Source organism: Branchiostoma lanceolatum, chromosome 15, assembly GCF_035083965.1.
Source record: "Branchiostoma lanceolatum isolate klBraLanc5 chromosome 15, klBraLanc5.hap2, whole genome shotgun sequence".
Lineage (NCBI taxonomy): Eukaryota > Metazoa > Chordata > Leptocardii > Amphioxiformes > Branchiostomatidae > Branchiostoma > Branchiostoma lanceolatum.
This window is the reverse complement of record NC_089736.1, coordinates 5447395-5460611: the sequence shown is the minus strand read 5'-3', so window position 1 is coordinate 5460611 and position 13217 is coordinate 5447395. Positions and strand designations below refer to the sequence as shown.

The window sequence follows — 13217 nt, the reverse complement described above, 5'->3', positions numbered from 1 at the left end:
ATGTATGTGAAACAATACTACTACCCACAGATTTTACCAATCTCCTCATCTCTCTGTGTATTGTAGGCTTTCATGAATCAAAACATGTTGGTCTCTTTTACAGGGAAGGAAAGGAGAGATTGGCATACCAGGCAGGAGAGGAGATAAGGTGAGTTAACATTGGCCTTTTTCAACTTTTATATGGTAGCAATGAATGGTGATAATACATGTAGTTTTAAACCAACATTCATGTATATCACTTAGTTTTATTGTAGTGTATAATTATGAATCCTGAAGACTAGAAGAGATTAAATTGAGTTGTAGGCTTAAGTATACACATAAACACATTGGTCATTTCTTGATTTCTTCTTAAACATTATGAATAACAACCTTTATTGTATGACAGGGAGAAACAGGCCCCCCCGGTGCTCCAGGCGGGTTCTTTGGAGGTAGCGGACAGGTCGTGCAGGGTCCCACCGGACCCCCCGGACCTCAGGTGACGTTTCTTCTCGCTGTTTTGTAGTCTCATAAAAGGGTTGTGTTCTCCTTCCTTCCGTTCGTTCATTCAGACCCTTGTAGTGCTTAGTGGTCTATATGGCAGCAAGGTTCCCTCCTGTTTTAGTAGCAGGTATATCTTAACAGGGAGGCGTTGCTAGCTTTACCTTTTGTGATGTGCTCGAGGCACCTCCTTGAACAGGGGACCCCCATTCCACATCTTTTGTCATTTCTTTATAGTAGATAAGTTTTACCTATGGGTTTTGTCCATGGTGCTGATTGCTTAGAAGGAGAAAGCAGTGCTGAAATGCCATCACTACAAGTTTCTAAAACTGTTTTTGTTCTGCATTAGAAACAATAGCAGTTCTCCAGGAAGAGTTTCTCAACTAGTGTTACAGTAGTATTTTATCTAACATGCATTGAAATGACTTCAAAATGCCAGTTGTGAATGTTATTAAAGGTCCTATATCTTTAACCTTAAGCACACTAATGTAGCTGTTTGGCATCCCATTCTCTATTGGTTACAGAGTTAAGCTGCAGGGAGAAGGTTAAAACTTATCTTTATCTTTGTGCCATTCTTCAGGGTCCTCGTGGGCCACCTGGTTTCCCTGGTCGCGGCCCGTCTGGTCCACCTGGCCAACGTGGCCCAGCTGGCCCGGCAGGTATCGGGGCACCTGGATTACCTGGCCCACCTGGAAGACCTGGACAACCTGGGGCCAGCATCGGCAGTGGAATTATGGGCCCACCCGGGCCACCTGGTCCACCTGGCAGAGCTGCTGGGGTGAGGATGGATATTTTTTGTTTTTTTTTGTTTCGCATATATGTAAAACATGACAAATCAGTTGTGTACAGTATGTGCAAGCTGCATGAGACCACACTGTAAATACAGTTTGATCCACAGATGGAACCCAGCTGAAGTTTTCTGTCACTAAGACTAGATTCTGTCAGGTTTTGCATTAAAGGTTTGCTGTCAAACAATCCTATAGCACATAAAGACAGGTCCGCAGCGTCAGGATTTTGTAGCAGATAGTCAATCTGAAAGCGGCAAAAATTAACCATCTCGGACATTTCAAGGTTTACATTGTTTTTTTTCTGCTCTGTACAGATCATCACCTTCAATAGCGAAAGCCACTTGCTGCGATCCCCGCCCACTTCACCGGGTACCCTGGCCTTCGTGGCGGACACAGAACAACTATACCTGAGAGTACGGGACAGCTGGCAAATAATCCTGGTAAGGGCTGGAATCCCCCTTTGGTGGAGTGGTACCTTCCAAAATTTGTGTCTGTTCCTATGTTGATTTGTAAAACTGTTGACGAAACCATATTTCTGCACGACCATTGTAGATTTTCTGTAATGTTTCTTTAAGAAGAGACCATGTCTTTAATAAGCAGGTACATGGTTCCAAGTGTGCATGTGCAGCAAGATGCATTTTGGGTAATATGTCAAAGGTGAAAGACGCAAACAGAACATGTTTGGACATGTATTAAACATTGTGTAGACAAGAACTGTGTACAGGTTATACATGATTAGGGGCCTTCATGATCACCTTTGACATAGTACCACAATGCTTCTTGCTGTGCATGAGCAGTTGGAACCATGAACAAACTTATTGTCACTTAACTGGTGAAATCTGTTTTGTGCTGACATGGTTTGATAGGTCTATGTGTAGTTTCGATGAATGCATTTTTAACACAGGAAAATCTTCCAGTTTAGATTATACTGGCAGATTTCATTTGCTTACCCCACAATATCCTTGTCTTGTAGATAAATGTACTGTTTGTTTGTTATAATTGTTTTGATTTTTGTCGTTTGATGTTTTAAATGCACAGATTTCCATTCATTTTTTAGCTACGTTTTTTCTTGAATTTTGTTTCCTTACACCCATGTGTGTTTTTTTGTTGTCGCAATGCTTCAACCATGTCTTCTTCTCTTCTGTCCTAAAACTCTGGATTCTTTTTCATTTTGCAATCATGAAATCATCAGCTGCTAAAGAAAAACACTATTATTTGTTATCGCATATATTTGCAGTGTTTGAAATATCAACACAGTAACCAAACTCATTCGCAGTTTATCTATCTCAACTCTTGGTCTTTCAATATAAAGCACTGTGTACTAAGTTAGGATTCTAAATGTTTTTTCAGGTACAATGCAGATATATTTTTGACAAGCAAGCTGCATGCTCAATACGGAGAAGACAGCAGCCAATGTGGCTTATTTCTTTTATACTAAACACAACAAAAGCATAAGATCAACACAATTATAGCATTTTGATATTCAAAAGGTAGATTTTTTAACAATTAACTTCGCAGTATTAGAACATGGTATAAAGTTCATGTCACATTTTACAGTAAAATGACCTTTTCCAGTAAAAGGAGAAAAAAATTAATGAACCTCAAATCAAAAGTTCACCTTAACAAATTCTATTAACATTGAGTAGGCTTAAAAGGTCTGAATTATTGCTTATTGACAGGCGAAATTCCATAAATCTTTCACAAAAGGGTAAAATTAAGATTTAAAAAGTATTCAAGATGCAGTTTTTTGTATCGTTCGATGTAGATTTAAGTATAGATTATATCAAATTGAAAAAAAGAAAATTGAATTCACCAAAACACAATTACAAATATTGTAGGAAGACTTATTCTATATTACTCGAAATTTGGTCATTTGATCAAAGAGTGGAAACAGCCTCAGCTTGACAAACAGGAGGATAGGGTAAATGATGTTGTTCTTTCCTCTCTCCCCCCCTTCCGTTCTGGGTACCAAAGACACAACTCATGAGACCGGCTGTTCAGGTATACCTCTGTCCACCCTGTACTTCTCCAGTTGTGTAATCTTTAAAGGACAGCAAAACTTAGGATTGAAAAGCCTAGTATACTGTGCTCCATATACCCCAAAAGTCAAGCTTATTTCACATCAGTCCGTCACATTTGCACAAGTGCCCTTAGGATGTGTAGTCCCGGCCAGGCCCCGAAGGCACAAATTTGTCCCGGTGGACTGCCAGACACTGGAAGGGTACCTCTCTGCCTATTTGTTACCGGGTCCCGCATTGATTTTAACTTTGTGTTAAAAACTTCAAGGGCCCCGGCCATGCCCAAAAATAGCCCAGTAGCCGCAGGTTGCCCCACAGGCCCCGAAGGCACAAATTTGTCACGGTAGACTGCCAGACACTGGAAGGGTACCTCTCTGCCTATTTGTTACCGGGTCCCGCATTGATTTTAACTTTGTGTTAAAAACTTCAAGGGCCCCGGCCATGCCCCAAAATATCCCGGTAGCCGCAGGGTGCCCCACAGGGCTACGTTGGGGAAAAGCTTGAAAGTGCAGAAATAAAGAGCCTGTTAACTGCCCTTTTTCAATTTTGACCAAAGTATAAAGGGTGGGAGAGCCCTGATGTATGATGGACTGATTGAGAACTTGACTTTGGGGTATATTTAGCATGATATTGTAGGCCTTTCAATTTTGAATTTTGCTTTTAAACTGATAATTGACATGGGAAATTTTAGCTTGTAAACAGGAGAGATGCATTGTCAAAGGTAAAAGCATGAATTGAAAATAAAAAAGTAAGCTAACAATAAGAAAAAATGAAATACTATTTTCTAATGAATATAATGCATGGCCCTGTGTAAAATGTTAAGATTATGATTAAACTTACTTTGGCATAAGGTCATCTTTTGCTGGCTTAAAAATGGCACAGATAAAGCTGCTTGAAAGTGTTAATGCTCATGCTTGATGTGTCAACGAAAGAAAGAATTGAAGCTAAGTTAACTGCTTAATTTTGCTTCTTCCCTGCAAATGAGTAATGCTACAACAAAACTCAACAAAGACAAAGTTGTTTTCCATGACATTTTGGTTCCTCAATTTTGACAGCCATTTTATTTCTCTTCCATTGCAGGTTGGAAAGATCATGTCTATCCCCGAGAGACCACCAATAGTGAGTATATCATATTACAAGGTTGTAATATGGAAAGTGTCCCTTCCCAAACACACACACATAAGTTGGTGTCACTTAGCAGTGAATTCGAAATAGCTCGCTCGACTAGTCTCTGAAGGACTTTTATTGTGACAGTCAGAAATATGGCAGGTGTCTTCTCAATCACAGAATGATGTTTAGAGAACTGCCAATTCTCGCAGGTCACATAGCCCCATCCATTGTGATAGGGTAGATTTTCAGATTAAAAATATGCTTGACTCTCCGGTGATTTTGAAATTCTGTGACCTTCTGGCGATCAACAAGGTCACATGAAGATCGTTGCCAGTGTGACGCCAGCTTTAGTAGTGTATTTCACTGCTCTTGATACAAAACTTTCTTACTAAGTAAAGAAAGGCCCTTTTTCCCCATATGAGGTAACTTCTGAATCTGTAACCTCAAACTTGCAGAATATCTATAAAAGAAGTAACATTCGTAATCAACTCAGCTGCATGAGCTTTTGTTTGCAATATGATTTGGTACATTTTTTTGTCTGACGATGTGAACGAATGTTGTAATGCCTCTCTGTTTGAACCGTGGTTTGCGCATTTATTGAGTTGCATCTCCGATTGTGCTTCCTGCATTGTGGTAATAAGCTTGTTCATGATTTAAACTGCACATGTGCAGAGATGCATTGTGGATAATAGGTCAAAGGTGAAGGCCCCTACCTCAATTATAAACATTTCTTGTCTAGACCATGTTTGATTCATGTTCAGACAACTTTTTTTTTAAATGTCTCAGGGGTCTTCAACTTTGACATATTACATATAACAGGCTTATTGATTTAATTGTATCTCTGACTGCATCTATGTGATTTCTGTGCAGCCAACTCGTAGCATGGCTGTTTGTGTTTCCCCTGCATGAAACCTTTGTTTGCTTTCAAACCGCTTCAACCCCGCCCCCCTCCCCATCTTAGCAACCTGAGGCCTCGGCTGAAAACCCAGGGCATGCCAACAACGGGTTCAACAATGGATTCTTTGGATCAGAAGTAAGGCTGCTACGACTTGTCCATTTGCTGCTGTGTCTAATTGATATGCACATAATTAACCTTTGTAAAGAGAAAGATGCTGAAACTAAGGCTGTGTCAACCCTCAGTTCGCATTGTTTAAACATGATAAGTATTATGGAGCAGGAATATCAAGCTGTAAAGAAGGGAATTAGAAGGCCAAGCAATGTGTCAATATGCTAAATACTTTTAATTTCACCAAGCAAATAAAATCAATGGCAGTTGATAAAGGATGGTTTATATAATTACATACTTTTAATTAGGCTCAAGTCTAGCTCCTGTAATTGTGTCCTAACTGTGATCTTTAGTGCCTTAATCAGGTAAGTATAGCCATTTTGGCAGATGACCTGTTATGATGGGACCCTTAGGATCATAATGACACTGCAGAAAGACAAGTATAAACTATTTACTCTGCTTGAGACCTAACCAAGTATACACAAATCTCCCACCAAAGCCAAACCTGTAATTTGATATTATATGTTCCTCAAACTTTCAGACAATAAAGGCAAAGTTTTGCTCAAGAAAACATGAAAACACCAAAAATGAAGCTGAATCTAGAAAAGTCCAAATCTGACACCATTTTTGTAAACTTTGAGCTCCCCCTCTTCAATCAATTTGCATAAGCAGGGGTTGACAGGTGCTATGAACTTTAACATGCCTGTACTTCCTCTTACAGGTGGATGCTCCCACAGTACAGCTGGTCAGTTCACCTGATAAAAGTTTGGGCAAGGCTCAGGGGAAAAGGGTATGTATTCATGAAGATGCAAACAGCTACTACCTCTCCATACAGAGGTTTCGTTATTGGTATATCTGTTTGTTTGTTTGCTTGCTTGTGTGTCTGGTAATTTCAATGCAGTAGAGTGGCTGGTTTCCACATGCTATTGTATGTCGGGACACTGACAGGAAGTTAGGTCAAAGGTCCCAGAATCATTTTCTTATTTCCTGGCTTCAATTTCCTGCTACCTATCTGTTACCTTATGAGAGCCTTTTTGGGGAAAAAATGTGCTACACACTATCAGAAACTCGCAATAATGAATACAACAAGAAATTCACAAAAACTAAAAATATTTCACGGAGCTATTAGATCTTTGATTGTTGGCCTGGTTTTACTTGTGCGTTTTGTCCATGTTACTGACTGCTTAGTAGTTGACAGCAGTGCTGAAATGCCAGCACTACTTAAAATAGCTCTTTAAGTAGGTTTCTTTTGTAGCTGTTTTTGTTCGTATTAGAAACCATTAAAGTTCTGCTAGACAATTTTTGATTTTTTGATTTCTTGTTTCACACTAGGAACAATCAGAAGTTTTGCTAGACCATCTTTGATTTCTTGTTATATCTTTGCAGTTACATCTCATTGCCCTGAACGAACCAATGACAGGGCACATGAACGGGATTCGAGGAGCGGACTTCAAGTGTTTCCAACAGGTACCAAGCTGTTCCTTAATTTACGTTGGTGTTAGTGCTGTGTACCTAAACTCAGGTTTAGGACTGGATTCAGGTCCAGAGGTTTAGATTCTGGTCCGACATATGTGAGCTAGAAATACTAATACCTTTTTTACGGTAACATATAAAATTGCATTTTGTCTAAGACTTAACATCCAATTCAAAAACTATACATGCAAAGTTATATACAGTCAGCAGTAGACACAAAAGGTCGGTAATAAACTCAAAAGAACAGTGTGTTTTTGTCTTTTTCCAGCGCAAATTTCATGATCTATGGAAGGTTTAAGATAGTGTAGAACAAAAAGGAGAATTATTATACATGTATATGTGAGCAATATTCTTTTGTAAGTCCGGACTTAGTTCCTGACATATAATTAAATTATTTTGGACTTGATTCTTGACATTTTTACAAGTCCAGTTCAGGTCCGTGGTTTAGGTATGCAGCACTAAGTTGAATTACCTTGACCTTCAGTTCACCTCCTCAATGTTAAAGTGAATGCGATTAAATATAAATCAATCATTACTCAGGCAACGATGGCCGGTCTGCGAGGGACGTACCGCGCCTTCCTGTCGTCCAAGGTGCAGGACCTGAGCTCCGTGGTCAGCCGAGGAGACAGGCAGAACGTCCCCATCGTCAACCTCAAGGTCAGGTTCTCTCAAGTTCTTGAGTTCGAATCCTGTCATGTCACCGATCTTGTGCCCTTGGGAAAGGCACTTTACACGACTTTCCTCACTTCACCCAGGTGTAAATGGGTACCTGACTTCGGTTGGGGAAGGTTGTATTGAGGTCACCTGATGGCGCTGAATGGCAGCCGCCCAGACCCTTGCACATAATGCAAGTGTGGATAAGATATGTATATGTATATGTTGTGTATTATGTGAAACCTGTAAACCCGGCATCAATTCAGCACTAGAAAGGCTGCCATTGCGGGTAATTTCTGACCAATGAAAAAAAAAAAAGATTCTTTAAAAATTTATTTAAGGTCTCATTCTCACTACTCCGAGTTGGTACCCTAAAAGAGTGTGGACTCAAAAAATATACAGCCGTTTATATCGGTGGGAAATTTCCTTTAAGCCAGCCCAACTGATCTCAAGCGTCAAAGCTTGTTTGTAACTGAAGTGATTAGCAGGGAACTTTCAGCAGCTCTCCGTGAGATTGGACGTGCATGTAGATTCCAAGAAGCAACAAATAAAATTGGTGTGGCCTGAGGGGGATTTTCGTAGAGTGGAACTCGTTGCTACTACATGTAAGTACAGTAGGGGAATCCTCCCTTGGTAGCTTTAAGCAATATTAGCAGCTAGATGTGCAAAGGTTAGGTGTGACAAGTTGTTCCATGTGCTGCTGTCACATGGCGTACCTGCAAAGCTTGGTTGTTATGCAGATACTGTAAAATATGCTTGTTTTATATCTCACAGAACGAGATTCTGTTCCCGGATTGGAACTCCTTATTTGAGGGTGACAGACAGACCAATGAGTACAAGGGTGGAGCTTTCGACATCAACACGCCCATCTATACCTTCAACGGAAAACAGCCGCTTCTCGACCCATCCTGGTGAGTGTGAAAAAAGTTGAAGTCCTTCCCGCACCAGATGGTGCATAGGGCGGCGCCCATCTCCGTTTCAATAGCCCTTGGGCCACACAACTTGGTGCAATCACTACAGCAGGGGGCTAGTCTAATGGTAGTGGTGTGTGTATAACTGCCATACTCTTCCCTAATACTGAGTAGTAAGCAGAGAAGGCCATGTACCATTTTTAAAGTCTTTAGTATGACTTATAATTAGCTGGGAATCCAACTTGAACCGGATGCAAGGTATGGATTTGTATGAATATTGGTATTATCTGGCTCCCCTGGCAGTATTTTCAGGTACTGCAGTATTACAGGCCACCGCCCCTTCCTGAAAGTAGTATGGGAATTAGCCTCTACCAGGCTCCATGCAATCGTTGGGAAAATAGTAGAAATCAGCCGAGGTACTCAGCTATACAGGGTAGTCCGCTATACAGTGATCATGAAGCTCCATTATCGATGGATGGCAGATTGGACCCTCTCTCCGTAGCTAACTCCTTTGGCACACTATTCACTCTATTAGGCCAATTTCTACAATTTTTCCAGCCATCCCGCGGGGCCTGGTAGAGGCTATGGGAATGATTTAAGGGGAAAAGAAGGATCACTAAAATCTGTGATGCGTAGGTCAAGTTTCCTTGCTGTTTCAGTAGCAGGGTATATTTTTACAGGGAGGGGTTGCTTGCCCTTAGAATGTGCTCAAAATACCTTCTCGAACACAAGACCCCATTTAACGTCCTAAAGATGGGTACAGCTTGAACCGAGGTCTCCCAGTTTAGCCCCCGTCACAAATAAGAAATTCAGCTCGGCCGACGTGTTGGCGAGCTTCAAATTTGCATCTTCGGCCGAAGTACGGCCGACATCCTGTCGATTATGCAGGCTTCGGGCGATTTTTAGAAATCAGAGTTGATCCAAATATTTGCCTTTTACCAGGTTAGTTGATTCTGACTTCGTCAATGTCCAAGTGATGGTACCATCTCATGGGGGATTTTTAGTTTTCAGTGTTCGACGGACGTCACCCGAGACTTTTAGTGGAAAATACGGTTGACGCTCGGGCGATTTTGAAATTCAGCGAGCTTTTGGCGATCTACAAATTCGGCCGACGCTCACATGAATTGTGACGCCGGCTTTAGCAAACTAATTGGAAACAGGAGCTCAACTGTGAGGCTTCCAGCAGTTGAGCCACAGGACATTCATGTCTAAAATATGTGCCGACTTGTTTTTCAGGCCGCACAAGCGCATCTGGCACGGTACCAACATGGACGGCCAACGTCTCGAAGACCACTACTGCGGCGCCTGGCGGCAAAGGGACGTTAGTTTTGTCGGCATGGCATCCTCCCTCCAAACCGGCATGCTACTAGGACAAGAACAGTACAGTTGTTCAAGTTCCTACATCGTACTGTGCATAGAAAACGCCCACAAAAGGCAACACAGACCTAAAAATTTTAGGAGGAAGTAGTTATACCCATTCTCGTTATACCCTCAGTTTTGTATATTATTTGACACCCTTGTATGTATGAAGAACTAGGCCGATATTAGGCCGACGTATGTGGTAGTCCAGCCCTAGTAGTTTTACATGTATATTTGTTGGAATATATTGCGGGATTGTGATAACTACATGTGTGAGACGACAGTACAAAGAGATATGCTTATCTGGCTGGAGGGATGCTCTTGCGCTTGTTGCAGAGAGGCAGTTGATATATTGTAGCTGAAAGTTTGAATTTTAACTGAAAAATGTAGCGTTTCTTTACCATATAGTCTGGCCAGAACATATTGGTACAGTATTAAACTTCAGTAGCAGAAACACCATTAAGAAAGATCAATGTATTATATGATTAAATGTTGCTGGTGCCAAAACCTACTATGTAGTATTTGTAAAACGTATATATTAGTATAGACTATTTGGTAAAGTTTTTTAATGAAATAGACTGTCTTTGATTGCGTTATGTTGATTTGGTTGATAGCACTGTTTTTTTAGGGCAAAACGAGTTGTTTTTTAAGTGGACTCAATTTTTTAATAGCATAAAACATCTCACCAAAACCTTATGTCATTCCATGACCACAAAAAAAATCAACTCTCAAAATTTTAATAGTATAATGTAGCCATGTGCAAGTTTCAACGTTTTATTGATGACTAGATGTCATTCAGGGTAGTTACCTTTTTAAAAACATGTAAGAAAAGCTTTGAAAAAGAAAGATCAAGTCAGAACAAGGAGATTGTCTGGAAGATGATTTGCGGCGAAAATTGTATTAAATGAAATCAAGACAAATAACTTAATTATAGGAAGTTGGGAACAAAAGTATGAAATATTTTACCTTACCTCATTGTCTGGAAAAATAAGGATTAGTCTGAGTGAACATATTGTTCTTATAGTAAAATGCACACATAAAGCTTGATAAAGTATTACAATGACTACATTAGAGCTTTTTTCATGTCTAAATCTTGCCAATTATTCACATAGTAAACCAGGCATCTTGCCTACCCTCTACGAGTTTGGCTTTTTAGGCTCATAAGGTTGTTTTTTCCTGATGGCAAATCAGTTTCTTGAGCTATGAGAGCTGCCTCCATAGAGTCTGCTTAATCTTGTTGTCTTTGAAGATGGCCTACAAGAAATGGAGTACAAACGGAGTTATTCCATCAGAAAAGAAGCACATTATAAGCCCACAAAAAGCCTGACTCATAGAGCCTGCTGTTAACCTTCTCCCTGCTGCCTAACTCTTGAACCACTAGAGATTTGGGTGACAAACGGCCACTTCAGTGTGCTTATGGTTAAAGGAGGCTTCATCTTGCCAGTGTACATTTTAGCTGAGACATGATAGAAATATGTACATTTGTACATGTACAATGTATACTCCTTTAGTAAGTATACACGATAGAAAGTATTGTACTTACCGCCTTGTTCTACTTCAAATACATGACTGTTATATGATAGCAACATCCAACCAACAGACCGAAAGAATTGTTATGACAAGATGTAGTAGTGTTTCGTACAATAGTACTTACTTCGTACGTTTTGCTCGCAACCGAAACAAGTAACTTATCACTGTATAATACATGTACTACATTGTTATAGACTAGCTTCACAAAGGTGCTATCACTACATTTAACCCCCCAGTATTCAATATAATGTATCTATATATATGATAATGGTGCTTCTTTACAACTTTGACAATTGATATTAGTACTTGTTATATAATATATCCAACAGTGCCTTAGTAATAGTCAAACTCAGTATGTTTTCTACACTACATGTTAGTTTTAGAATAATGTCATTAATGTAATAGTTTGTTTTTTTAACTCTGGATGAAAAAGATGTTTGATGTTATGTGTTTTGTGAGTGGATGTAGTGTATGAAACTTTAAAGATCAGAGGACAATCGTAATGAGGAGGTCTTTGCAAGGGTTTAGCTTCAGATTAACTAAAACTGTATATACATGTATACAACCCGTGGATATATTAGTTCCCACTTGACGTATTCCTGATGAATCTATAGTCAACATATTTCACTAGTATCAACTGTAAAAGCAGATATATGTATTAACATTGATGTTCTTTCACCCTTTGTTCACTATGCACGGATTTGTTACAAGTTTACTTACTTCATCACAACTTAATTAAAGGAGCCCAAAGCAATTTCAGAACGTTAAAACTGGAAATATTCTGGATACGGCAATCTGTATGATATTAACATTTACTTGCTCATATTAGCACATTTCTCTCATGATTTCATACTTTAGGCATTTAAAAAGAGCACAGAAACAAGTCGTACGAGGAGTCCTATATATATTGGGACCACAAAATAATCAGCGCCCAGATTTTCAAAGAATTCTCACCACACAATGACATTGCATCTTTGCTCAATGAACGTCGATATGCAATTGGATAGAAAATTACTTTGTATAGAAATTACTAGAAAATTGAATGTGAAAATCCAACTTCTAATGCACTGAAATTGCTTCGGGCTCCTTAAAAGATTAGGTTCTTTTATACATGTACCTCATATTATTGTTTTAGCTCATCACAGATCAGTTGCTTCTTTATTAGCATCTATTTTGTCTTGAAACAGGTTGTTTTTAAGAGTTGAGTTTGTCCTGATACTGTTTGATGCTTGTAGACTACCCTAAGTTATTTTAGTTCTCTATTTGAATATTACAGCAGTAACCATGATCTATGAAGTGTCCTTCGTGCTATCAAGGATATTTTGTCAATGCCAATTCAGCTGTGTAAGTGAAATGTATTATTTTAATGATATTAATAAAGGACACAACACACAAATTTCAAGCATTGTATTTGTGCTTTTATGTAGTCTCCACACTACCATACGCCTTAGGCCACAGCAAGTAAATTTTATGGATGACATCCTCTGCAGACTCAAAATTTAATGCAAGGATGAAAGGCGAAAGATGGGTGAAAATAAATTTTCAAAATGGACACCAATGGACACAAGAATTGAAGCGACAAAACATGGTATCACAGCCAACAACTCTGTTATTCCTGTATTCAAGAAGTGATACTTGTGTGCCTCATTAATTCAGCTTCTTTCGCGGTCATATTTTAGCGCCCTCTATCTCTCAGCCCGCCAACTGCAGCAACACTAGTGTAACAGATTGGTATCACCTATCAAGTTGGCAACTGCACTCATGGCCCCCACGTTAGTGTCATTTTTACAACTATCGAGCTAGTTTCACTTCTGCAACTTACAGTCATGGCTACCTCACTAGTGTTACTTCAATCTAAGCTACAATCAAGCCTGTCAGCTGTAGAAAAAAA

At 39.6% G+C, this 13217-nt stretch overlaps 1 protein-coding gene across 7 annotated transcripts in view; it reads left to right on the top strand.

Annotated features, from left to right (window-relative positions):
* Window positions 1-12728, top strand: part of LOC136420394 (collagen alpha-1(I) chain-like) — a 134402-nt gene extending 121674 nt beyond the window's left edge. For all 7 annotated transcript variants that reach the window (XM_066407285.1, XM_066407282.1, XM_066407279.1 and 4 more), the window contains 11 exons: window positions 104-148; window positions 386-475; window positions 1058-1255; window positions 1580-1705; window positions 4364-4402; window positions 5355-5426; window positions 6121-6189; window positions 6786-6866; window positions 7413-7529; window positions 8301-8437; window positions 9674-12728. In XM_066407285.1, coding sequence (XP_066263382.1) covers window positions 104-148; window positions 386-475; window positions 1058-1255; window positions 1580-1705; window positions 4364-4402; window positions 5355-5426; window positions 6121-6189; window positions 6786-6866; window positions 7413-7529; window positions 8301-8437; window positions 9674-9905 — 1206 coding nt within the window. In that variant the 3' untranslated portion in view covers window positions 9906-12728. The remainder of the gene's footprint in view (window positions 1-103; window positions 149-385; window positions 476-1057; window positions 1256-1579; window positions 1706-4363; window positions 4403-5354; window positions 5427-6120; window positions 6190-6785; window positions 6867-7412; window positions 7530-8300; window positions 8438-9673) is intronic.
* Window positions 12729-13217: the final 489 nt, after the last annotated feature.